The sequence below is a fragment of the Mytilus californianus genome, unplaced genomic scaffold (genome assembly GCF_021869535.1).
Source record: "Mytilus californianus isolate M0D057914Y unplaced genomic scaffold, xbMytCali1.0.p SCAF_4, whole genome shotgun sequence".
Classification (NCBI taxonomy): Eukaryota; Metazoa; Mollusca; class Bivalvia; order Mytilida; family Mytilidae; genus Mytilus; species Mytilus californianus.
The window spans coordinates 44,349,236-44,376,007 of record NW_026262690.1 but is presented as its reverse complement, the minus strand read 5'-3'; the positions used below and the strand labels follow the sequence as shown (position 1 = coordinate 44,376,007).

At 31.2% G+C, this 26,772-nt stretch overlaps 1 protein-coding gene and 1 long non-coding RNA gene across 5 annotated transcripts in view; both read right to left on the bottom strand.

Annotated features, from left to right (window-relative positions):
• LOC127738073 (methionine synthase-like) overlaps nucleotides 1-26,772 on the bottom strand; it is a 52,013-nt gene that overhangs the window by 23,248 nt on the left and 1,993 nt on the right. The window contains exons 3-17 of one of the 4 annotated variants that reach the window (XM_052249156.1): nucleotides 24,443-24,532; nucleotides 23,483-23,552; nucleotides 22,997-23,089; nucleotides 21,962-22,068; nucleotides 21,258-21,317; nucleotides 20,081-20,175; nucleotides 18,263-18,363; nucleotides 17,194-17,255; nucleotides 16,601-16,668; nucleotides 16,178-16,257; nucleotides 10,716-10,828; nucleotides 10,087-10,227; nucleotides 9,009-9,194; nucleotides 8,530-8,709; nucleotides 7,163-7,279 (exon numbers count right to left, since the gene is read on the bottom strand). In XM_052249156.1, coding sequence (XP_052105116.1) covers nucleotides 7,163-7,279; nucleotides 8,530-8,709; nucleotides 9,009-9,194; nucleotides 10,087-10,227; nucleotides 10,716-10,828; nucleotides 16,178-16,257; nucleotides 16,601-16,668; nucleotides 17,194-17,255; nucleotides 18,263-18,363; nucleotides 20,081-20,175; nucleotides 21,258-21,317; nucleotides 21,962-22,068; nucleotides 22,997-23,089; nucleotides 23,483-23,552; nucleotides 24,443-24,532 — 1,563 coding nt within the window. Of the gene's footprint in view, nucleotides 1-7,162; nucleotides 7,280-8,529; nucleotides 8,710-9,008; nucleotides 9,195-10,086; nucleotides 10,228-10,715; nucleotides 10,829-16,177; nucleotides 16,258-16,600; nucleotides 16,669-17,193; nucleotides 17,256-18,262; nucleotides 18,364-19,784; nucleotides 19,795-19,882; nucleotides 19,931-19,981; nucleotides 20,026-20,080; nucleotides 20,176-21,257; nucleotides 21,318-21,961; nucleotides 22,069-22,996; nucleotides 23,090-23,482; nucleotides 23,553-24,442; nucleotides 24,533-26,772 lie in introns of those variants that run through there. The other 3 variants (XM_052249158.1, XM_052249157.1, XM_052249159.1) reach the window with 3 other exon arrangements.
• LOC127738076 (uncharacterized) lies at nucleotides 72-3,146 on the bottom strand. Its single transcript, XR_007999934.1, has 3 exons — nucleotides 2,608-3,146; nucleotides 1,423-2,082; nucleotides 72-1,151 (listed from the first exon to the last, which is right to left on the bottom strand). It is a non-coding gene; the product is annotated as an uncharacterized LOC127738076 (long non-coding RNA).

The following is a 26,772-nucleotide window of genomic DNA, read 5'->3' as shown; positions in this document are numbered from 1 at the left end:
GTTCATTTTTGTGATTTCAAGAGTATCTTTATCTATTACAATTTTCTATCATATATGGCAAAATGCAAAAAAAAACTAGAGGCTCTCAAGAGCCTGTGTCGCTCACCTGTATTTACTGACGCTTTGGAAATCATGTAAAATAAGGTTAAAATCATAATTAATAGTATTAGATATTAGATATTATAATGATATCTAAGATAATAACAAAAAACTGCAAAATTTTTGTAAAATTACTAACTCAGGGGCAGCAACCCAACAACCGGTTGTCGGATTCGTCTGAAAATTTCAGGGCAGATAAATCTAATTCTGATGAACATTTTTGCCACCTGTCAGATTTGCTCTAAATGCTTTAGTTTCAGAGATATAAACCAAAAACTGCATTTTACCCCTATGTTCTATTTTTAACCAAGTCAGCCATGATGGTTAGAAGGCGGGGTCATCTGACAAATTTTTTAAACTAGATACCCTAATAATGATTATGGCCAAGTATGGTTAAATTTGTCTCAGTAGTTTCAGAAAAGAAGATTTTTGTAAAAGATTACAAAAATTTACAAAAAATTGTTAAAAACTGACTATTAAGGGCAATAACTCCTAAAGGGGTCGACTGACAATTTTGGTCATGACAACTTATTTGTAGATCTTACTTTGCTGAACATTATTGCTGTTTACAGTTTATCTCTATCTATAATAATATTCAAGATAATAACCAATAAAATGCTTCGTTGGGGTGCAGCTTGATACGACCGCAGAGGTCGAACCCTGAACAGTTGGGGCAAGTATGGACACAACATTCAAGCTTGATACAGCTCTGAATTTGGATTGTTATTAAATATTTGACACAGCATAGGTTTCTGACACAGAAAGAATGTGGTCTAAGAACTTGATTTTTTTTAATTTACCTATTATGGTCCAATGTCCAAAATCAAAATACATGGTTAGATTCAGCATATCAAAGAACCCCATATATTCAATTTTTGTTAAAATCAAACTAAGTTTAATTTTGGACCCTTTGGACCTTAATGTAGACCAATTTCAAAAACGGGACCCAAAATTAAAAATCTAAATACACGGTTAGATTTGGAATATCAAAGAACCCCAATAATTCAATTTTTGATGAAATCAAACAAAGTTTAATTTTGGACCCTTTTGACCTCAATATGAACCAATTTGAAAACTGGGCCCACAAATAAAAAATCTAAATTCATGGTTAGATTCAGCATATCAAAGAACCCCAAGAATTCAATTTTTGCTAAAATCAAACTAAGTTTAATTTTGGACCCTTTGGACCTTAATGTAGACCAATTTCAAAAACAGGACCCAAAATTAAAAATCTAAATACACAGTTAGATTTGGAATATCAAAGAACCCCAATAATTCAAATTTGATGAAATCAAACAAAGTTTTATTTTGGACCCTTTTGACCTCAATATGAACCAATTTGATAGCGGGGCCCACAAATAAAAAATCTAAATTCATGGTTAGATTCAGCATATCAAAGAACCCCATATATTCAATTTTTGTTGAAATCAAAAAAAGTTTAATTTTGGACCCCAACTTGGACAAACTTGAAAACTGGGCCCATAATCAAAAATCTAAACACATGTTTAGATTCAGCATATCAAAGAACCCCAAGAATTCAATTTTTGCTAAAATCAAACAAAGTTTAATTTTGGACCCTTTTGACCTCAATATGAACCAATTTGATAGCGGGGCCCACAAATAAAAAATCTAAATTCATGGTTAGATTCAGCATATCAAAGAACCCCATATATTCAATTTTTGTTGAAATCAAAAAAAGTTTAATTTTGGACCCCAACTTGGACAAACTTGAAAACTGGGCCCATAATAAAAAATCTAAACACATGTTTAGATTCAGCATATCAAAGAACCCCAAGAATTCAATTTTTGCTAAAATCAAACTAAGTTTAATTTTGGACCCTTTGGACCTTAATGTAGACCAATTTAAAAAACGGGACCTAAAATTAAAAATCTAAATACACGGTTAGATTTGGAATATCAAAGAACCCCAATAATTCAATTTTTGATGAAATCAAACAAAGTTTAATTTTGGACCCTTTTGACCTCAATATAAACCAATTTGATAGGGGGCTCACAAATAAAAAAATCTAAATACATGGTTGGATTCAGCATATCAAATAACCTCATATATTCAATTTTTGTGGAAATCAAACAAAGTTTAATTTTGGACCCCAATTTGGACCAACTTGAAAACTGGGCCCATAATCAAAAATCTAAATACATGTTTAGATTCAGCATATCAAAGAACCCCATATATTCAATTTTTGTTGAAATCAAACAAAGTTTAAATACTGGACCCTATCTTGGACCAACTTGAAAACTGGGCCCATAATCAAAAATCTAAACACATGTTTAGATTCAGCATATCAAAGAACCCCAAGAATTCAATTTTTGTTAAAATCAAACTAAGCTTAATTTTGGACCCTTTGGACCTTAATGTAGACCAAATTAAAAAACAGGACCCATAATTAAAAATTTAAATACAAGGTTAGATTTGGAATATCAAAGAACCCCAATAATTCAATTTTAGATGAAATCAAACAAAGTTTAATTTTGGACCCTTTTGACCTCAATATGAACCAATTTGATAACGGGGTCCACAAATAAAAAATCTAAATACATGGTTAGATTCAGCATATCAAAGAACCCCATATATTCAATTTTTGTTGAAATCAAACAAAGTTAAATTTTGGACCCCAATTTGGACTAACTTGAAAACTGGGCCAAAAATCAAAAATCTAAATACATGTTTAGATTCAGCATATCAAAGAACCTCATATATTCAATTTTTGGTAAAATCAAACAAAGTTTAATTTTGGACCCTTTGGACCTTAATGTAGACCAATTTGAAAACTGGACCCAAAATTAAAAATCTAAATACACTGTTAGATTCGGCATAACAAATAAATAAATGTGATCAAAGATTTTACAAAACTTATGCGCCATACTGTGCAATTAAAGATTACTTCTTGAAATTTTTCAATATTTGAAATTTGAAAAAAAAATAATATTTGAAGAATAATTCTTTTTAATTTCTGAAATCTGAAATGAGAAAAAATTGACCCCCCACAATTTCTTTTTACCCCCCCCCCCCCCCCCCCCCCACCTTTTTTACCCCAAAAAATTCTTTCCCTCAAGATATAGTCATAATCTCAATTCAAATTTCCAATGGAGTTGGCAACCATAATTACCCATTTAAATTTACCATAGTGCTAACTTAATCTATTTTATAATAGAATTAAAAATATAGTGTCAAATCTTTCATATGGATTTTTTTGTAAAAAGATGCAACATTTGCAGATATTTTTACTGGTCTTCCTTTATAAATATGCATTTCTTTAAACATAATTTAAAAGCAGTGTAAGGGAAGTAACTAAAACGTTGTATTTGGATTACCTCCCTTACACTGTTTTAAATTATCTTCATTGTTCATTAACCATTACTTTATACATAATTTAAAAGCAGTGTAAGGGAGATAATTTCAATGATGTATTTGATTTATCTCCCTTACACTGCTTTAAATTATGTTTTGTACTAAAGTATTTGTCCATTAACCAGGACAACCTTGTTTTTCCCCCTTTTTTGCCCCTAATTCCTAAACGGTTTGAGCCATAACCCCCCAAAGCAAATCCTTACCATCCCTTTGTGGTATGGAAACTTGTAGTATAATTTCAGAGAGATCCATACACCGTTGCACAGTTATTGTCTGGAAACTAGAAAATGCTTATTTTTGGCCCCTTTTTGGCCCCTAATTCCTTAACTGTTGGTACCATAACCCCCATAATCAATCCCAACCTTCCTTTTGTGGTATTTAACCTTATGGTCAAATTTCAAAAAGATCCATTCACTTAAACTAAAGTTAGAGTGCGAAAACCAATGTGTCTTCGGACGACGATGCCGGACGACGACGACGCCGGACGACGTCGACGCCGGACGACGACAACGACGACGCCAACGTCATACCAATATACGACCACAAAATTTTTTTGCGGTCGTATAAAAACTGCAAAATTTCCTTAAAATTACCAATTCAGGGGCAGCAACCCAACAACAGGTTGTCAGATTTGTCTGAAAATTTCAGGGCAGATAGATCTTGACCTGATAATCAGTTTTACCCTATTCAGATTTACTCTAAATGCTTTGGTTTCAGAGATATAAGCCAAAATCTACATTTTACCCCTATGTTCTATTTTTAGCCATGGCGGCCATCTTGGTAGGTTGGCCGGGTCATCGGACACATTTTTTAAACTAGATACCCTAATGATGATTGTGGCCAAGTTTGGTTAAATTTGGCCCAGTGGTTTCAGAGGAGAAGATTTATGTAAAAAGCTAACGACGACGGACGACGGACGCCAAGTGATGAGAAAAGCTCACTTGGCCCTTCGGGCCAGGTGAGCTTAAAAGGGAAAATCGTCTTTAAAGGGCAATAACTCCAATAAGGAGTCATCTGACCATTTCCTCCATATTGTCTTCATAGTAGATTTTGTTTTGCTGATCATTTTTGCCTAGCTTAGTTTCTACCTGTCTATTATAATTTTAAGATTTAAGGCAAAAACGCAAAAAATTGGTCAAAATCATCATCAAAGGGCAATAACTCTAATAAGGAGTCGATTGACCATTTCGACCATGTTGACCTATTTGTTGAATGTTCTTGCTGATCATTTTAAAGTTTCTCTGTATCTATTATAGTTTTCAAGATAGTAGGCAAAAATGAAAACTAAAGGCTCTCAAGAGCCTGTGTCGCTCACCTGTATTTACTGATGCTTTGGAAATCATGTAAAATAAGGTTAAAATAATAATTGATAGTATTAGATATTAGATATTATAATGATATCTAAGATAATAATAAAAAATAACAAAATTTTTGTAAAATTACTAACTCAGGGGCAGCAACCCAACAACGGGTTGTCGGATTCGTCTGAAAATTTCAGGGCAGATAAATCTAAATCTGATGAAGATTCTGCCACCTGTCAGATTTGCTATAAATGCTTTAGTTTCAGAGATATAAACCAAAAACTTCATTTTACCCCTATGTTCTATTTTTAACCAAGTCGGCCATGATGGTTGGAAGGCGGAGTCATCGGACAAATTTTTTAAACTAGATACCCTAATAATGATTATGGCCAAGTATGGTTAAATTTGTCTCAGTAGTTTCAGAGAAGAAGATTTTTGTAAAAGATTACAAAAATTTACAAAAAATTGTTAAAAATTGACTATTAAGGGCAATAACTCCTAAAGGGGTTGACTGACAATTTTGGTAATGCAACTTATTTGTAGATCTTACTTTGCTGAACATTATTGCTGTTTACAGTTTATCTCTATCTATAATAATATTCAAGATAATAACCAAAAACTGCAAAATTTCCTTAAAATTACCAATTCAGGGGCAGCAACCCAACAACAGGTTGTCAGATTTGTCTTAAAATTTCAAGGCAAATAGATCTTGACCTGATAATCAGTTTTACCCTATGTCAGATTTACTCTAAATGCTTTGGTTTCAGAGATATAAGCCAAAATCTACATTTTACCCCTATGTTCTATTTTTAGCCATGGCGGCCATCTTGGTTGGTTGGCGGGGTCATCAGACACATTTTTTAAACTAGATACCCTTATGATGATTGTGGCCAAGTTTGGTTAAATTTGGCCCAGTGGTTTCAGAGGAGAAGATTTTTGTAAAAAGCTAATGACGACGGACGACAACGACGAAGACGACGACAACGGACGACGGACGCCAAGTGATGAGAAAAGCTCACTTGGCCCTTCGGGCCAGGTGAGCTAAAAAAATGGTAAAATTTGTCATTTAAGGGCAATAACTCCTATAAGAAGTCATCTGACAGTTTTGACATGTACGGACAATTGGTAGAGCTCAACATTCTGAACATTTTTTCTCTTGTCAGATTTTCTCTCTTTATAATGGTTTTCAAAATAATAAACAAAACTTGCATTTTACCCCCTATGTTCTATTCTTAGCCATGTAGGCCATGTTGGTTGACAGGTGGGGTCATCGGACACATTTTTTTAACTAGATACCCCAATGATGATTGTGGCCAAGTGTGATTAAATTTGGCAAAGTAGTTTCAAAGGAGAAGATTTTTGTATAAGATTACAAAAATTTACGAAAAATTGTTTAAAATTGATTATAAATGGCAATAACTCCTTAAGGGGTCAATTGATAATTTTGGTCTTGTTGACTTATTTGTAGATCTTACTTTGCTGAATATTATTGCCGTTTACAGTTTATCTCTATCTATAATAATATTCAAGATAATAACCAAAAACTGCAAAATTTCCTTAAAATTACCAATTCAGGGGCAGCAACCCAACAACAGGTTGTCTGATTCGTCTGAAAATTTCAGGGCAGATAGATCTTAACCTGATGAACATAGTTTCAGAGATATAAGCCAAAAACTGTATTTTACCCCCTATGTTCTATTTTTAGCCATGTCGGCCATCTTGGTTGGCAGGCGGGGTCATCAGACACATTTTTTAAACTAGATCCCCCATTGATGATTGTGGCCAAGTTTGGTTAAATTTGGCCCATTAGTTTCAGAGGAGAAGATTTTTGTAAAAGTTAAGTTGGACGACATCAGACGACGACAGACTGAGCTAAAAATATGTTAAACAGAATACATTTCTTCAGTTATTTTGCAATTATAATCATCTCCAATTGGTATGACAAGTGTAATGATATTCTTTCAAATTATCAATTTACAACCAATATTTACCTATAACCAAAAGCTTCTGGTCGATATAGACATGCCCAGCTTATATGACATGTATTGTAATGATTTTATGTTGTTTTTTTTTAAATCACATTTAATATCTAGGCTTAAGCAAAAGCTTATGGTTGATATGGACATTTTGAGTTCATATTGGATGACATATTCTACTTATATGTAATTTACTCAGCTATTTTTCTTTACTTGTATGGTAGAATTTCATGAATTAAACAGACAAAGTTAAAAAGCCAAAACATTTGTCCTTAAAAAATATTACTTTAATTGTTATAGGTTCTGTACTGTTATGTACAAATCTTAATCAATTGTTACTATGAGTTCACTGATTTTCATAATTTGTTTCACTAGTACTAATTTTTTTTTTTCATAACTGTTTAGACTTTTACCTTTATAGCATGATAAAGAAATACACTGTGCATAGCTTCTCTGACAGCTTCCATACCACGAAAGGAAAATGAGAAGTTTGATACACCTCCACTAACTCTAGCACCTGGTAATGTTTCCTTTAATGTAAATGTTATTAAAATTAGAGTATAATTAGAACAAGGTAATGCATCCATATTTGATTGTTAAAAGAAATCTAGCCCAGGGCAACATAGCCTACATTATGGAAGAGTTAAGATATAAATCATAAATCCTGCAACGGAAATGTACAAATAATATAAATATCACTATAATCTAGTATTCCAAAGTATAGGCATTTTCATTTCATTAAATACATAAATATAAAATAAATAAAAACAAGTGAAACTGCGAGCTACTGCTCACTGATGATACCCCTGCCCAAATATTTTGGTTAACAGGAAGTTGTTGATTGATGAATCTGAAAACGCATCACACAGTATAGCAGACTTATATAAACCCTGAAACTAATTTCAGAAATCCTTGTGTTGTAGTTCCTGAGAAAGATGCGACGAAAAATATTCATGGAACGGAAGGACGGACTGACGGATGGACTGACAGATGGATGGACAGACAGAGGTGAAACAGTATACCCCCACTCCCACTTTTTTAAAGCGGGGGTATAATAATAATAAGTGAAAAGTTGGCAAAGTAAACAAACATGGTATACTCTAAAAGAGAATAGCAAATGGGAAAATATGGCCTCATGAGGTTCCAGGACTACTAATGAGAAATCCCTTTTTTATTAAGTTTACCCATTATGAAGGATATTTTAAAACCAAAAATATCTTTTTGTGGTTTTGAAAATCATAACAATATAGGTCAATCTTATAACTTTAAAAACATTTTTATTAGTGATTAATCTATATTGGTTTTTCGGCACAATTCACTCAATATTTGTCACTCATGATGTCTCTTTAAGATTATACAAGTATGAAATATATAAAACTTGACTTTTGGAATATCAATTTTTAATTGCCATTGAAAGCTAGAGTTTAGGTTATTTCGATTATATCTCTTTAAAATTATGTTATTCACACATAATAAAAAAGAAAGGATCCATCCATAACACAAAATCTGTACATGAACAGCAAAAAACACAAAAAGCACAGGAAAAGAGCTTTTATTGCTGTTCTTCATCTCAAAGTCACAGTGAAGCCTTTAACACAGAGAAAACTCTCACCTTACTGCAAATTTAAGACGGCCCCTTGCAACAGTTTCAGCAGAATTCTTTGCAAACTAACGATCAGTACATAGTCTCCAATTTTTGCAAATAAAAGAAATACTCCTTACATATTGGTTAACAACATATTCAGTGATATATATTACTACATGTATTTTGTAGTCTTACTTTTATTTTCTTTGTAGCTTCAACAAATGTGATACCATATCCATTATGTTCTTCCATCCCTGTAGCAATGGTCAGGATATTGGGATCAAATATAATGTCATTAGGGTTAAAACCAACTTTGTCTACCAATAATCTATACGATCTAGTACATATTTCTACTTTCCTTGCTGTTTCTGTGGCCTGCAAAATTACATGAAAAATAATTAAATTAAATCTACTTTTAACTGATTTCATAGTTTTCTTTTTTCTGTGGAAGAATATTTTGATGAAATTAGTAAAATATTAGTTTTTATTACAGTTTTGGCGAACACAATAGTAAAGAAAATTACAATTTTTCTAGTAGAAACAGTGAAATATTGAACAATAGAACAATGCAGATACTATTTAGATTAAAGCTATTTTCAGTGCATACAACTTAAAAAGATGTGAACAAGAACAATTCTAATTTCTAAAACCTTTTCAAGTTAAAAAAAATATACCTGTCCTTCTTCATCAAATGCCATAATAACAACAGCACCTCCATACTGTTTCACTTTACTGGCTTTGTCTAAGAAATCCTTCTCTCCTTCCTTTAAACTGATACTGTTTACTATACATTTTCCCTGTGTACATTTCAATCCTGCTTCAACTACAGCAAAGTTTGAGGAATCTATACACAGTGGCACCTAAATTTGAAATATGAATTAAATTAACATGTAAGTTAACAGCATGAATTTGCTCCACCATTATAATATAATTAAGCAATTGTGAATGTAGATCATGTTTAAAACTGCAAAAAACCAGAGTAAATAATAAGGAAAACCAAACATGTATGAAGACATGTAGTTAAAAAAAAACACCAGTGTTAAAAAATCTTCAATTAAAACTTATGTCAGATTCCTAAACTGGTGCCCATAGGGTTGTTTGTCTCATGGGCTGCTATTTGAGATGGTCAGACACCTCCATACACATTTTTATATAATATTTCGAGAAACCTGTTTATTTTAACTGATGCATAACAGTATTTAATAGTATGTTTAATATGTGCATGACTCTTTTATTCATCTGTTTTGTTATACATTTTTATATTTGTTTAAAAGCTTACCAGAGCTTACATTTATAGATTTTATACTATACTATTCAAAATAAAAAATTTCTATCTATCTGTTTTGTGCTGTGGGAATTATTTCAAGTTTTGATATATCAAGAAATTGCCAATGGTAGCTGCCTTAATAAAAAATAATCGTGAAATCAAAATTCTTCAAATTTCACAAACCTTCATGAATGCATTACACACATATGTAAATAATATGGTCTTGTAAGCACAATCACAAGTATATAAAACAACATTCCTTTCAACCAATAAATGACACTGTTAGCTAACATTGTTATATCAGGGAGGATTTTGCTTACAAATAAAAATAACTTTAAAATCATTTAAGTTTATCTAAAAATACTTGCATCCCCTTTCATAAATATCATTTTCTACTAGCTCTTACTAAATCCAGCACCTTTTGAAAAAAATTCAGCAAGTAAAATTACTGAAAAAAATCATTGCTGTATTTTACAGAAATTTACTTTTGCAATATCTGGTTCGGATGAAATTAGGTTGACAAACTTTGTCATAGCTTTGATCCCATCCAACATTCCTTCGTCCATATTTATATCTAATATCTGTGCTCCATTTTCTACTTGTGTCTTAGCTATGCTGAGTGCTTCCTAGAAAAATAAACAATAAAATTTAAATAACATAACACATTTAAAAAATTTCACATGCTATGATTTATAAATAAACTTTCTATAAAATTGTCCGTTTATAAATTAAGAAATCATAAAGAAACTAATATTTCAACTCCCTCAGGCAAGTTGATCTTCTATGGCTTTGGCTATTTTTTTGGTCCTTTTTGTTCATATAGCTCTTCAGCATTAGATGTTTTGGTTCTTAAACATCATTGGCTTGCAAATATTTAGCTTTGGGCATTCCTGATAAGGTAAATCCATTAAAGCTCTTCATATTCATGAAATTTATAAAGTGTTGTTTTTGTATTTATTGTGATAGTATAAAAAATTTAAATCTAAAACACATTTTCATTTGATTAAAGGTATGAACCTTTCAATTCTAAATGTTTCTACTATCATTAACATGTTATTCTGCAAATAGTTTTTGAATAATTAAATAAAATTTAAATAACTTCACGTCTACTTACATCATAATCGCCATTAGTTATAAGTCTAGCAAATTTCCTAGAGCCTGCTACATTACATCTTTCTCCAATATTAACAAAGTTTGTAAATGGTCCAATGTATGATGGTTCTAATCCTGTTAAACATAATACAATTTTTTTAACAATTACTAGGAATTGATATTTCTAAGAGTATTCAAATTTTGAAGATTATTCATTTCCTAGTATAATTTTCCTTTAATGTCCAATAGGAAAGCTTAAGGTGTCAGAATGAACTTTCAAGCTTGATACAATCAAAATATGTTTAGGGCTGTTCCAGATTTAAACACATGGGGGACCCCAACCACCTATAGTATAAAATTTTTATTTTACATATAATTCTCACAAAATTCTATAGAAAATGCAACCACTACAATTTATTCATTTCAGTGCCTCCCATCCCCCCACCCCATGATTTTAAATTTGGAATAGCCCTAAAATTTCAACCAAACTTTAATTCCAACAATACAAATAGATTGGTGTTTGATTGATTGATTGAACACCACTTTCAGCACTATTATCTAATCTGTGGTGGTCAATTTTTACTGGTGAAGGAAGCTGGAATACCTGGAGATAACCACATACCTTCGGTAGGAAAACTGACAATCTTAGTCAATTAAGATTGGAGTCAAACGCACCTACCACGTGTGGGTTTCGAACTCACAACCTGAGTGTTGACAGGCTAGTGATACAGTAGTTGGGCTATTAAGACCAATCAGCCACCAAGCCCAACACTCCCCCCCCCCCCCCCCAAAAAAAAAACAAACAAAATAAAACAAACAACTAAAGCTTAGGCAACAATTGCACTAAACATTTACTTCAAAATATACTGTTGACACAGAGATATGTCTTGCCTTATTGTTATTTTGATAGTAAAATGCAAATGTTGAAATTTAAATAGCAATACTTTAACATGTAAGTTATGTAAAATATTCAAAGTCAATGAACCATGACTGAAGGTACATAGTCAAACAATCTCCATGGAAATGAGATGTGCCAGTTCTTATACAACTGCATACCTACTTCTAGTGGGGTTCCCCATAAACTGACCTAATCACAAACTTATACATGTAAACTCAGGGGTTTATCTGGGTATTTTGGGAAAAAGGACCCTGGCCAGTTTTGGGAATTTTTTTACGAAATCTACAATGAAATTGGGAAAACTACAAATGTACCAAAAGTGAGTTTTAGTGTGTTAAGTTCATTAAAAATTATCCTTTTTTTGTGAAAATAAAGTAAGAAACTTTCAAAGGGTTCGTAGTTAAACTAAATAATAAAAATCATAGCATTAAAATTTCTCAATTAGCTGATGATACGACTTTATTTCTCAGTAATAAGAAAGAAATCAAAGCTGCTATGAATGAAATAGAAATTTTTGGATCATTTTCTGGGTTAACTTTGAATAAAAATAAAACAGAGGGTATATGGATAGGAAAACTGAAAAATAGTAAAGATAAGGTAGCCGGGATTAATTGGACAAATAAACCAGTCAAAGCATTAGGAATATATTTTGGTCATAACAGAGAAGAATGTGAAAAATTAAACTGGGAGAATAAAATTGAGAAAATGGATAAATTATTTCATTTATGGGGAAAACGTAATTTAACTTTAATCGGGAAAATTCTTATTATAAAAACATTAGTTTTACCACTTTTCACATTTCTGGCAAATACCTGTACAGTTCCAGACAAATTTAGAAAAGATGTAGAAAGTAAATGTTATAAATACATCTGGGATGGTAAACCAGATAAGGTTAAAAGAAATACCATGATAAAGTCATACGAAGAAGGGGGGTTACAAATGATCGACATACAAAGTTATTTTATGTCTCTGAAAGCATCTTGGGTAAGTAAACTCATTAGTAATGATATTTCAAACTGGAAGTTGATTCCATTAAAATATCTCAGTGTGGTGGGTATTAATTGGTTGATTTTTAAGATGAATTTTGAAAAGAAGAAAATTCTGGAATATATAAAACACATCCCTGAATTTTATAGAGAAGTATTTAAATGTTGGGTAATATCAGGTGGTGGACAGACAAAAAAACCTACCAACTTCACAGAAATAAGAAAACAGGTAATTTGGGGGAACAAACTGATTAATTTCGAAAATAAAACCATTATTTTTGAAAATTGGATTAAGAGTAACTTGATATTTGTCAATGATATTATAGATGACACTGGTAATATATCTCAACATTTTATTCTGCAAAAATTAGACTGCAAGAATAATTGGATTGCAGAAATAAATATTTTAAAAAAAGCCACCCCAAAAGACTGGCTTCAGATGTTAAAGTCTGAAAATTCTATTAAAAGTATTGTAAATATTCCTAGACAGAAACTGATCTGGAAAGGAAATTACATTGAGGCTTCAAGCTTTTCAACAAATATATTATATAAGTCAATTTGTAAAGATAAAATTGAACCATCAATTGGTGTTAGCAAATGGATGCGTATTTTACAAATTAATGAGAACCTTAGTATTAACCAACTATATGTTTTCATGTTTCATTATTTAGAAGAGAATAAGTTAAAAATATATAGATGGAAACTTTTACAATTCATATTACCAACAAAACACTTATTGTTTAAATGGAAACAGAAGAATGACGGTCTATGTAATGTATGTAACGAAGAAGAAGATTATAACCACTTTTTTATTTCTTGTCGATTTTTAGAAAAATTTTGGAAAAGTATTTATGAGTTAATGATAAAATCAAATTTAAATTTTAGAATATCGTTAAAGCAATTAGTCTTCGGATATAAAATTTTTGACAAAAATTATTTTGGTCTGAATTATTTCCTAACAATTTTAGGTTTTTCTATTTATAAATCATATTATGTATCTAATCAGAAATTGACAAATGTAAATGTTTATCAAATTTTTGTTCAAGAATACATTAAAAGATATAACGAAAACAGAACAATGAAATTTAATCCATTACTTAAGTCACTAAAAAGAAGTTTAGACGATTGAATAGAATAAAACATAATGCATTAAAATGTTGTAAAATTGTATTTCAAGAAATTTATACATATTATTATAATATATACATATATACCAGCAGCTGACTACTAACCTGGGTAATCAGTGGAATATAACAGGATACATCAAGAAATGCTTGGTTTCTTGGTGTAACAATGTAACAAGCATATTTGGTGAATAAATATATAATGTCGTTAAAAAAAAAAAAAAAATAAAGTAAGAAACTACATGATTGCTAATTATAATTTCATTTTCTGTTTTTTCTTTCTTTTTAACCTTAACAATAAGGCACTCAAGTTTATCTTAGTATTAAAATATCATGATTTTTAAAGCACACATGCATGTGATAAAAATGTACCACCTTGTTTATCTTCAAAGACAGTAACAGTTAATATGGTTAATATAATATAAATAATTCAGGGATAGAAATGAGATGTATTTTAACTGGCCAAGCAGGCTAACACTTTTTTTAATTCACTTGCTCTACCAGATTTTGACTGGCCCTTCAAAATTGGAAGAAAACATTACCTCTTGGATCTGTAGTTATTTGTTTACACTATAAAAACAACTTATTTCAACATTTTTAGTGATAAAGAAAAGTAATGTCACATTTTATTGGAATTTGACACGAAATTTGTGAAAAAAAAATAATTTTGAGTTTCTGTATAAAACATTTCCTGTTTCTTCTCTGTTTTTCATATATCTTTTGGTTTTCAATTCTTATGTTTATATTTCATAGCCATACTTTGTCATCTGCCTGGATTTAAAAAAAATTTATTTATTGTATTTGATCGGCAAACCCAGAATTAGTCTAACCGCTCCCAGAATCTGATTTGGTATTGTAATTGTCTACATTTCAGGTTTATGGCAGCCATTGTTTGTCGATGTTGTTTTTGTCAGTCAGATATTTTTTTACTCTGATTTACACATTACTAGTTGGCCATTTTCAGGATGTTCCAGTGCTTATACAACTGCATACCAAATATCATTGACCTACCACTAGTGGTTCCCCATAAAAGAGGGACGAAAGATACCAGAGGGACAGTCAAACTCATAGATCGAAAACAAATTGATAACGCCATGGCCAAAAATAAAAAGACAAACAGACAAATAATAGTACAGATGACACAACATAGAAAACTAAAGACTAGGCAATACGAACCCCACCAAAAACTGGGGGTGATCTCAGGTGCTCCGGAAGGGTAAGCAGATCGTGCTCCACATGTGGCACCCGTCGTGTTGCTTATGATAAACTGACCTAATCACAAACTAATACATTGTTGATGCCACTGCCGCAGACGCCGGTAACAGCATACCTGTCTTACTTTTCGACTCCGTCAAGGAGAGACAAAAATGTCTAATGAATGAATTTGATCAAGTAAGGGATCATGCAATGTGAATGTGACACAAATCATTGTTTTGACATAGTATCATTGTTTTGACGTAGTATCATTGTTTTGACATAGTATCATTGTTTGTTTTGATGTAGTATTATTGTTTTGATGTAGTATCATTGTTTTGATGTAGTATCATTGTTTGTTTTGACGTAGTATCATTGTTTTGATGTAGTATCATTGTTTTGACATAGTATCATTGTTTTGACGTAGTATCATTGTTTTGACATATTTTGACATAGTATCATTGTTTTGACATAGTATCATTGTTTTGACGTAGTATCATTGTTTTGACATAGTATCATTGTTTTGACGTAGTATCATTGTTTTGACACAGTATCATTGTTTTGACATAGTATTTTGTGTCATTCATATCTTGATGTATCATGTATATAATTTGATTCTGGTAACTCAGCAAAATCACATCCGACTGCATTTAAATTGAATTTTAACCAAATATTTACACTTGACAACAGAGTCCTGAAATATAGGACACATCATTATAGAACATATATTTTGTGACGGAGTGGTAAACAAAACCCTATCCCTGGTATAGTGATGGTATTATAAACAATAATAAACAAGAATGCATGCATTGTCCTAATAATTATACCCCCACTCATATTTAAAATATCAGAAAACAAGAAGGAGGTGTCTGACTGATCTTAAAAGTACTCATACATTATAACTCATCACTACATAGCTGCTGACTAAATGTGAAGTTATTATGTCAAGTAGTACTGAAGTATTTCAAGTCACTTCATCATATATATATGGAACAATTCAAAGTATCTGCAAAAAAATAGTGGGTGTTTGATAAATCCAAAAAGTGCTCACATCATGCAACTCATTGCTGTCAAGCTGTTAACCAAATTTATAGTCATTCTGTTAAATTATACCTGAGAAAAGTATGACAGAATATTTTTTTGTGGGAACAGATAGAAGGACTAACTGACAAGCGGAATGCATCATAGCCCCACCCTTAGAGTGAGGTATAATAATCTAATGAAGTGAGAATACGTCATTAAATTGTTTATAATTAAAGTAAAATCTGACAAAATAAATTACCACATAATTTCATGTATCCTGACTTGAGGTCTGCTGGAGGTACTCTGGGTTTTTTATTCCTCACTATATCAGCAATAGCCCTTAAAAACAGAAAAGAACATTTTATTAAGATTTTTTTTAATAAAAAAATTATGCATAAAATGTTAGATCATGTTCTATTGTGATTCATTGTTAGATTTATCAATCTGTATAGTTTCATTTCCTCAAAATAGGGGTTTTTACTTTTTACTACCCTCATCAAAATATGGAAAAGTGTATTATCAAAGATGTGTTCTCTTTTCTGGTTTAACACATTTTGTCATTAGCAGTCTGTCATTAGTTATACATAAAATACCTATTCTGTAAGGCATAATTGCAGATGTGACTATCTGAATAAACTGAAATCTATTATGTAGTTCCATATTTCAAATAATAATAATTTACTTTATATGTTCTGGTGTGGTTCCACAACACCCACCAACTATGTTTAAAAATCCATCTTCCGCAAAAGCCTACAAAATATATAACGTTAACAAATGATCTTATAATATACATAAAAACAAAAAACGGTAAACATTTTACAATTTGATGTTAGAAACTAAACTTTTTCATAATTTTTTCTTCTTCTGTCAATATATTCATATTAAAAAATAGATCTATGTTGAATTACAAATACAATATAAAGTATGTAATCTATCATTATTGTTACAGGATTGTTCGGGGTCAACACTACTTGGAATTATAAAGAGAAAAGTAAATTCTATTCTTTGACAGGTAGAAGAGGTGAGATTTTATTTTAGAAAAATGATGATCACTCACTATGCTATAAAGTTTATATGCCAAAATCTAAAATGTTAAGATAAAGTTTGTTATAGCTTATCCTTCTTTTTTGTACCCAACGATTTGTGTGGTTCTCCACAGCGAAATATGAACTATACAATATCTATTCAAATAAAGGAGCAGACGAATGAATTGTTTCCCTCTTCTAACATTAACATGTTGAAGTGTAAGTTGAGACCTCCCTTTGCAATACCTACTTTTATGTGACCAGCCATCATTTCTGGTGTTTCATCATAATCTCCAAATGTGTTTGGTAAACCTTGAAAAATTTAAACAAAAAAATGTTCCTGTTGCAGATTAAACAATACAATTCATATCAATGTTTCGATGTGACAGATCTTAAAACTGTAAATGTAATACTCCAATGGAAATTGTCTAAAGTTTTCTTTTTGTGGTCCATAATGCCAGTATTCAGGTTTTACAATAGCATAAAACAAATTGCTGGTTAATTTCATTTAAAACTAGACGTGAATGATTTTTCATTGATAAGGTAATGTTTAGGATGAAGTATATGTACTGCAATGGTTAGATTTACCAGGGTATCAGATAGATGTTAAAGTCTGATTTTACCTATCACCCAACCAGTTGACTATCAGCAGTCAACATGTACATGTTACCCCTTTTTATCAAAATATCAACAGGTTACCAAGCATTGGTTCTGACTGTTTGTTTTCATGTGATTTTGACCAATGACAAATCAGCCACCTTAATAAGATGATTATTTACCCAAGCAATTGGTGTGTCTGAACAGCCAATATTGCTGTGTAAATAAATGAAATCTAAAACCTTTCAATTCAAAAGGCTGGAAAAAATAAGAAGTGATGTTACACTAAATTGCGTATTGAAATGGATGAAAAGATAGAAGGATTTCCAGAACCACTTATGAGATTCCTGGCATTGGATAAATAATTGAATTCAAATTAGTTATTAAATCGATTAAACCTGAATCAATTATCTCAATCAATGAATAAATTAATTGTTGTTGTTTACTGAATGTCCAGTAGGAAATTTTTAAATTGTTTATGACATTACTATCTAATAATCTTTCTGCAGCATCTCTTTGAATGATCACAAGTGACCACACAATTTTGACTAATATGAATTATCAAGATGGATTAATTGTTGAAGGTCATACAGTTGCCAATAATTGCTTACATCCACTTAATTTGAACTTTGGTGGATAGTTGTCTCATTGGCAATCATACCACATCTCCTTATTTTTATATAAATCAATTGAATCACTTGGAGGCCTAAGTACAACATTACCTGCATTTGGATAACATATGGTGTATGCAGTAGTGTTATTACTGATTGCTTCTATAAATGGTCTCATTTCAACTGCTCCTAATGCACAATTTAAACCCAAGCTGAAAATTGAAGAAAAATCTCTTTTGATTTACTTTCTTTGTAATCATATTCATTTTGGTAACAGATATATGCTAGTTTTTAACATTGGTATCTATGTTGAGTTTATCAACCTCATGCTTTACTTCAAAAAGAAGATTCTGTAATAAAAATATTTTCTGCTATAGCTATACATAGAAATAAAACACTCTGTTTCGTGTCTATAAAAGATACTTCTATATTTTCTCCTTGCTCACAAATATGACATATGAGAGAATCTAGCACACAGATAAAAATATTAGAACAGGCACCTATTGCTTATAACAATAAGTGAAGGAAAAATAAATTCTTGATGTAATTGGAGTCAGGTCTTTTAATAAAAATATCCAACTTTTAATCATCCAAATCAACTTTCAGTTCATTGACTATTAAATATATTAACAAAATTGTATTTATCTGACAGCTTGCCTGCTGTTGACAAATAAGCCACACATTTCTTACAATGCCTGAAACAGTACAGGAACACAGCCTACGATTATTGACGAAAACTAATAAAGTCGCATGTTGCTCAAGGAATCAGAGTTCACGAAAATGGTCGGTCCTGTCGGTCCTGTCGGTCAAAATGAGGCTCGGACCAGTATTTTGAAGGCTATTGCCGGTCCCGATGACCGATGTAAAAACGGCTGTTGTAGTGCATATTTCGGCCCTTTTTTTACATCGGTTATTAGATGTACCGCAACTGTTTCCAACAAGTGTTTACATCGGTTATCAGATGTATCCGCTGCCAATTTCCGGTACTGGTTTACGGATTTATTATAAACAAACCAAAGCGGCGATCTACACGTGGCCTACTTAATTTGTCCATAGAGCCATCCCTGGCAAACAATCGGCGATTGAACCCTACAATGGAGCAAACAAATACTGTAACAGCCGAGAAAGTGATTCAGATGATGAAATGGTTAGTGAAGATGACTTTAAATAAGAACAATCAGAAGACCTGAACTGGTCCTTCATTGTTAATTTGCCGGTGGGTGCGAAGAATAAAACTAATATTAATAAAGTTATTTTTCGATAAAATATGTTATCAATTTTTTCTCAGGATAAAATTGACAGATTTTGTAGGACTGGCTAAAATTTTGTAGGACTGACAAATAATCATGCTTTGTCAGTCCCATGACCGACGGGTCAAAATAAGTTTTCGCGAACTCTGAGGAATCTCAAGGTGAAGAAACAAATCAGATCATACATATTTACACATTGTGGAGATTAATCTCTTATTCTTAAACTACCACATACATATTTCTAGACATCAACATTATTTTGCATATTGATGTCTCATCAATGGAAGCACAAACACCAAACAGACCAAAAACAAGAAAAGTCGTAATCCATTAAGGTAGACACAATGCCAAATTATACATACTTTAACCAATTCATAGCTTACCACATAGGATTAGCATGAGATACACTTATGATTAATGCTTCTGTTGTCTTACCAGATAATGTCGACTACTCTTATCTACAATGGTTCCCGATACTTACCACATAGGATTAGCATGGGATACACTTATGATAAATGCTTCTGTAGTCTGCCCAGATAATGTTCGACCACTCTTATCTACAATGGTTCCCGATACTTACCACATAGGATTAGCATGGGATACACTTATGATAAATGCTTCTGTAGTCTGACCTGATAATTGTGGCCCACTCTTATCTACAAAGGTTCCAGATACTTACCACATAGGATTAGCATGGGATACACTTATGATAAATGCTTCTGTAGTCTGCCCAGATAGTGTTCGCCCACTTTTATCTACAATGGTTCCAGATATCTGTAAATATAACATTTTAAAATATAAGTAGTCTTATCTGAAAAGTTAATGTAATGAAAGCACTAAACCTGACCATAAATTAAAATCGTATAAACAAAAATATTTTATCTTTTGATTGGGACACATTTAATGTATACATCTTACTAATTTTATTTTAAAGTTTCCAAAAATATCTTATACCACAAGCTTGAACATTAAAATGTATTAAATACACATCATACATGTACATAGTCAAAATTTAAAACATAATGATATTCTGTATAATTACAAAAATCAAGTCAACAGAAAGAAGTGAGACAACTTTCATTTTAATACAGTGAAACTTTACTAAATCAACTTTTAAATAGGTGTTTATGCAGGTTAAATAACTAAGTAATATTCACTGCATGTCCTGATACAAAAGTTCAGTTTCCACAGGTTTCCAGTTTTTTCAGGGTTTGGATTAGACAGGTATCACCATATACTAATCAGTAATTGTACATGGTGAACCAACACCTGGAGCGGTGATTGTACAGTAGGGTAACAATCGTGGATACCTTTAGGTAATCACAGTTGTCATTGAAAAAGTACTGATCAGTATAGATTCAAAAGTTTTCAAAGGGTTTAAACGACAGTAAAGTACATGTCCTATCCATGTAATATGATATAAATACAATGAAATAATCATATTTGTATCGGTTAATATAAGTCTACTAATAATTTCAAATTGAGACAGAACTGTTGATTCTTGTTTAGAGCTTTCAAAGATAAAAAATAGTGGCAGCTTACATCAATGGATTGTCTTTTTTTCTCCTAAAATAGGATATAAGTTTATCAGGGATGTAGGCTATATTAAATTAGTTTAAAACGATATGGAATATTTAATTTCATCTTGAGATTTTAAGAGTATTGGATATTTGGTATCATATTAAATAGCAAGTGTGTGTAAAAAAATTGTCATTGATCTAGTAGTTAAAATATAACTATATACATGATATAAAACATGTACATTCACATCATTTCTATGGGCAGTTTCTAAACGACAGAGAATTTCATTTCACACATTCTTCGTGTTCTACTATCATAAACTATTGGCTACTTACAAATACTGGACACTCTATGTTTTCTGTTTGGAAAAGCTTATTTACTGCAAAAATAGCTGCCTGAAATAAAGAATTATGTATTACCCATGTTGCTACTGCATATCCTAATGATAATAACATATTGTCATGGATGAGATTTTGTACCAGTGTGCAGAATGTATTTAATACTTTCGACTACATTGGTTGTCTTTGTGTGTATCCTTATTCATGTTATCATACTTTATTGATAGAGTAACAAATTGCATTTAAAACAATAACATAGCAGCTGTCAACATACTGATGATTTTCATCTAATTCAAATTTTGCACGACTATCCATGAATATGACTTAGCTGTTCAGTAATGTTAAAAGAAATTATCTGCATCTCTTATGCTGAGTTTTAAACTTGAGATATTTCAAAGTTTAACAAGAATTTTGTCTAATTAGCATGTACTCTTTCATATTTTTCTATTATCTAAAATGTAATGTATCAGTTTTTCAATTTTTAAATTGACCAACCAATTCAAACTTTTCATATTTTCCACCCTATATTATCACATAACCAGGATGTTAAGAATACATTTTCTTCAGCCTTACAAAACTCAGCTAGAACTGTTAAAACAGAAATATTTACTTTTCCATAAGCACATTAATCAAAGTTAATAACTTTATAAATTAAATGTGAATGTTATTGATATAAGTATGTTGATACAACCTGTTTATACCTTAGAGTTAGCTGTATCAAATATAGTTTCAATAAGGAGTACATCTGAACCGCCATCCAGTAATCCTTTAGCTTGTTCATAGTAGGCATCTACCAATTCATCAAATGCTGAAATTCAAAACAAAACTATATTCATAAAAAACATTAAGCCAAACACAACACGGAGAAGAAAAATTCTCAGCAAATTTAAATATTTACTACAAAAAACTTATTGTCAGTCAAGACTGTGCTAAAATAAATTAATGAATCAAGAGTTGTGTAAAGGTTACTTGACACTGCTGCTGGTGGTTAGTTTTAACTAAATGTCCTTCACACTTTAAGTGATGAATAAACTAAAGAGAAGAACAGGATCTAGAAAATGAAGTTTTACAGAACTATTTTAAATGTGCACATTATGTATGGTAATGCACAAGATCAAGAACTGTAATGAATAATATAAGATTGTTGATGTTATGACATCACAAGAATTTCATAATATGCATAGTTTACATAAAAATTAAGAAAATCTGTGAAATTATGCCGTTTTCCGAACATTTTCTTTCTGGAATCATCGGGTGCAACATAATAATTTAAGAGTAGCTGTATTATGCTCTACTTACATAATCTCAACAAATATAAAGTTGTTTCTTGTGTGTGCAATACTTTTCAAATACTTAAAATCCTAAATATACTTTAAAGATGATATTTAACAAAGGAAATCAAGAAATTTTACAATATATACTTATTTCGTCATGCTTTGTTGCCATGATAACTCATCAAATGTGACTTTTTTTATTATTCTGCCAATGCTTGAGTTTACCGGAAGTCTAAACATCACACAATCAGAGGTAAAAACCAAAGTTTTTACGAATGTTTTAGAGTTATCATTCTTTGGCTACTTTAAAAGAGTTGAATTTGAACAATATAGTTTTAATACATTCTTATTTATTTTGGGTTGGTGATAAATACAAGCCAGTGGCAGGTTTTTGGCTGACCCAGCAGTGTTTGAGAACCAGAAAGTTTACTTAACATGGCCCATTTATACCTTTACACTTACTTATATTTCTAAAATCTGGTTTTTCTACTGATGGTGAAATTGACAAGGTTCTATTTGTTGGTCCCATGGCTCCTGCAACATACCTCTGCACACCTGAAAAAAAAGTTGACTATGTTCTTCTAAAATGCTCTGGCCAACATTTGTAGATCAAAAGAAAGTCAGTATATACCTGTACATGCATGTTAAACATTCTCACCATATGAAAAATGCAAATTGCTCAGCAAATTATACTAAGTTAACTATTTACCAAGGAAACAAAAACATGCAAAGAATAAAAGTAATAGCGGGCAGTAAACTTTATTCTTTATTATTTCTCATTATCTTTTTATACCATCTAAATTAAATTTATTCACAAATTAAGAATAACCAAAATCCTTTATTTAAACTATAATGAAACTATAAGGAAAGAAAATGTGGGAAATAACTTGGACTCAATCCCCCTGGTTTATCTGGGATCCCATTATATGATAACTATTCTACTGGTACCTGTGGCTGCTGTAACATCATTGGCAGCCCTTTTTGCTATTTTTGCAGACTCATGATTCAGTCTGTATACCTAAAACATATAACAATTAAATGCTGAGTTGTTACCTTTCTGTTACTGTATTGAATTTCCTTTCAGAACAAAAATTAAACTAGAACAGACAAAATGCCTAATACTCTAACCCTCTCGTAAAATTTAATCCATATTCAATTTGTATATATATATATTTATATATATATATAAGGATCTAACAATGTGATTTTTACTGAAATGTGAAAATGCAATTTAACGATTTTCTTTCTATATAATTGTATACCATTTCAAGTCAAGTAAGCCATTTTTAAAATTACCAAAGGATGACTGGGTTACGCAAACAAACATTTTGTAAAAAGTTTTAAATAACACAAAAAAAGGCTCATGATCGGTTTTTTTAAGTCTTTAAAATTATGCTAAAATTTCAAAAGATTCGTATCAATTTGATGAATGAGTTGCCAAAGGCTATTCAGCAGACAACATCAATCAATTAAAACACTTGGAAGTGGTATGTTAAAGTAACTGAAGTTGGTTTACATAAGATTTCAAGTTATTAGATAGAAGCCTAAAATTTTCCTTTTTTCTGCATAGTTCATTAACCGCACTTGAAATGTAAAAGACATATGTCAACAAAAACAACAAACATTTCTATATACCTTGACCAGGGCTTGCTTGTACAATGGAACAGACACCAAAATGGTCAGAATCCAAATATGTGGCTGGCTTCATATAAAATGCTCGGCCTGAAGGAATTTCATATACTTACAAGTAGTTTTAAAAGAGAACCTATTTTATAAGCAGAAATGTTACAAGTGCAATATAATATTTTAATTCTGTGCAGCTGTATGAATGTTCAATGAAATCTCATTATCAGTCTACATGTATGTGAATAAGCTTAGAAATCAGGAAAAAAGTAAGTCATTTCATACCATATGTTCTAAACCATAATCTGCTTGTGCAATGGTGGTGCCACTGAATGTGTTTGTCTCCACGAAATCTGCTCCTGCTTCTAAATAATCCTGAAATGTAAGATCTCAAATGTAATTCAATTCTGTAATCATTCTTGCAATTCTCCAGATTAAATTTTATAAAAATGTCAGAATAAACAACTGTATCATGAGTCCTCATGTAACATGATATGCCCATCTCCATCTTATTCTAGCCATTAAATATCCATAAATCAGGGAACAAATTGAAAAAAACACATATGATAAAAAGGCAGGAGGCTTTTGTTGAAAGGTTTCTAAACTTTTTTTATAGAAAGGGGAAAATTGAGCAAGACATGAATTGTCCACATATTGCTAATTTATAAAAGAAAGTTCCATAAATTTTGGAACAACTTATTAAAAATCACCAAAATCTAAACATGCTAAATGTTAAAATATTTTCTGTGCTAAAAAAATATCTAATTTTTGAAAGTGGTAATAGGAAAACTATTCAACCCTCAGCAGGGTTTAAGCTAGGATTTTGAGGGCTTTAGTCACTTTTGCGCGAGATGAAATCAACCTTATTTTGGGTAACAGCAAGGGACCAAGGATGTATATTACTAGCTATACATCTTTGTCAGGCTTTGAAGGGCTTAGACATGCTAGCCATTTATTGCATGATTTGACTGATGTGGCCCTTAAATATGAAGTTTATGATATAGGATCCGGAAATCTAGTTCTTAATTTCACTTCAGTTTAGTTCAATGGATATTCCTGATCAACAAAAGTTGGATTCCATTTTTGTAAAACCAGGAATAACAGCATGAATGAACTTGTAACAACTAATTCACTACATAATCATTATCCTTATAAAAAATTTAAATCAATTTTGGAATTCATTTGTATTAAGTTGGAAACAAGGATTTGTACAAATCCTTATCATGCTTATTGGAACAATTCTAACAACTGTAAAGAGGTTGTAAATTAATCAAGAATAGATCATCACGTTTATTTTCGATTTTCAAATGAAATGAAAACAGGAAGTGACACATGGATAATAAATTCAGAATGAATCCGGATTCATCTATGGATTGGTTAGTGTTTAAAAAAAGGCAGGAAACTATCCGTATCGTTTTTTAAAATCAAATTTGCTAAGTAAGAGATATATATTTGTCTCTCTTTGGATTTGATACTACAGTTAAAAGGCTTGTATAGTCCGCGGTTTTATTCTCCAAAATTGAACCTGCCAGAAGGGGTGCGGACTATAGAGTACAATAAGCAAGAAATCAGAGAAAAAAAAATCGTGAGATGGTTTGTTTACGTTCCGCCTTGTTTGTTATTGATATTGTAGAGGGCGCTTTTATCATTTTTCAAACAAACAATTTTACCTAATCCATAGTAATAAGTTATTTTTATTCAATATCAAATTAAAACTGATAAACTTAAAAGTTAAACACTTCATTACAAATTTCTTGTTTCTTTTCAATGCATTGATTAAAATAAACTGGTATCTGCTTGAATGAAACGATACCAAAAAAGTAAAAAAGACAACCGTAAACCAGCTTACGATGTGAAAATTACAAAACCTAATCGGTTATTATTCGTTCCGTTTCAGTGTTTCATACTGACAAATATGTTTTATATTAGCTTAATACCCTTCAAACATTAATGTAATAGATATATTAAACACTGTTTAACATAAAGATGGAACTGTTTTACTTTCAAAGTCGTATTATAGTGATATCTATGATGTACATGTACGGATTTCGACTCTCACCGTTTTTTTTTCTTCTTTTACACATGCCATTCAAACTTCTGGTTTAAACATACACAAGTTTCTAAATTGTTTTTTGTTTGATTAAAACTTATTTTAACAATCGTGAAGTGTTCTAGAATCATTTACAAGCAGTTTCAGCTTCTGTTTGATGATGGAAAACAGGTTTTTCTAAGAAAATACCGCAAACGACCATGCACGATTTGAAATTTCCGGAGTTTCATTAGACCTTTTCTAACAGTTACAAAAAGTTTTTTTACCAGAAAGTTCAAGGGGAGAAAGGGGACTATTCAAGCCCGATTACGGTAAATGATTTCGTATTTTACATTTTTAGCATCTATAAATTCATAGGGAATACTGTCAAGCATAAGCAGTACATAGTAAAGGAAGCACCTGGTTGACTGGTGAAAACATTTCTGAATAAAGCTTTATCTTTTTAATCGAAATTGTCGTAAGTTTTTGATAAAAAGTTAAATCAAATTTATGACAAAAACACATTCAAATGACGAAACTACGACAAACAAACTGCAAGTTGTGATCCTTTGAGAAATATTGATAT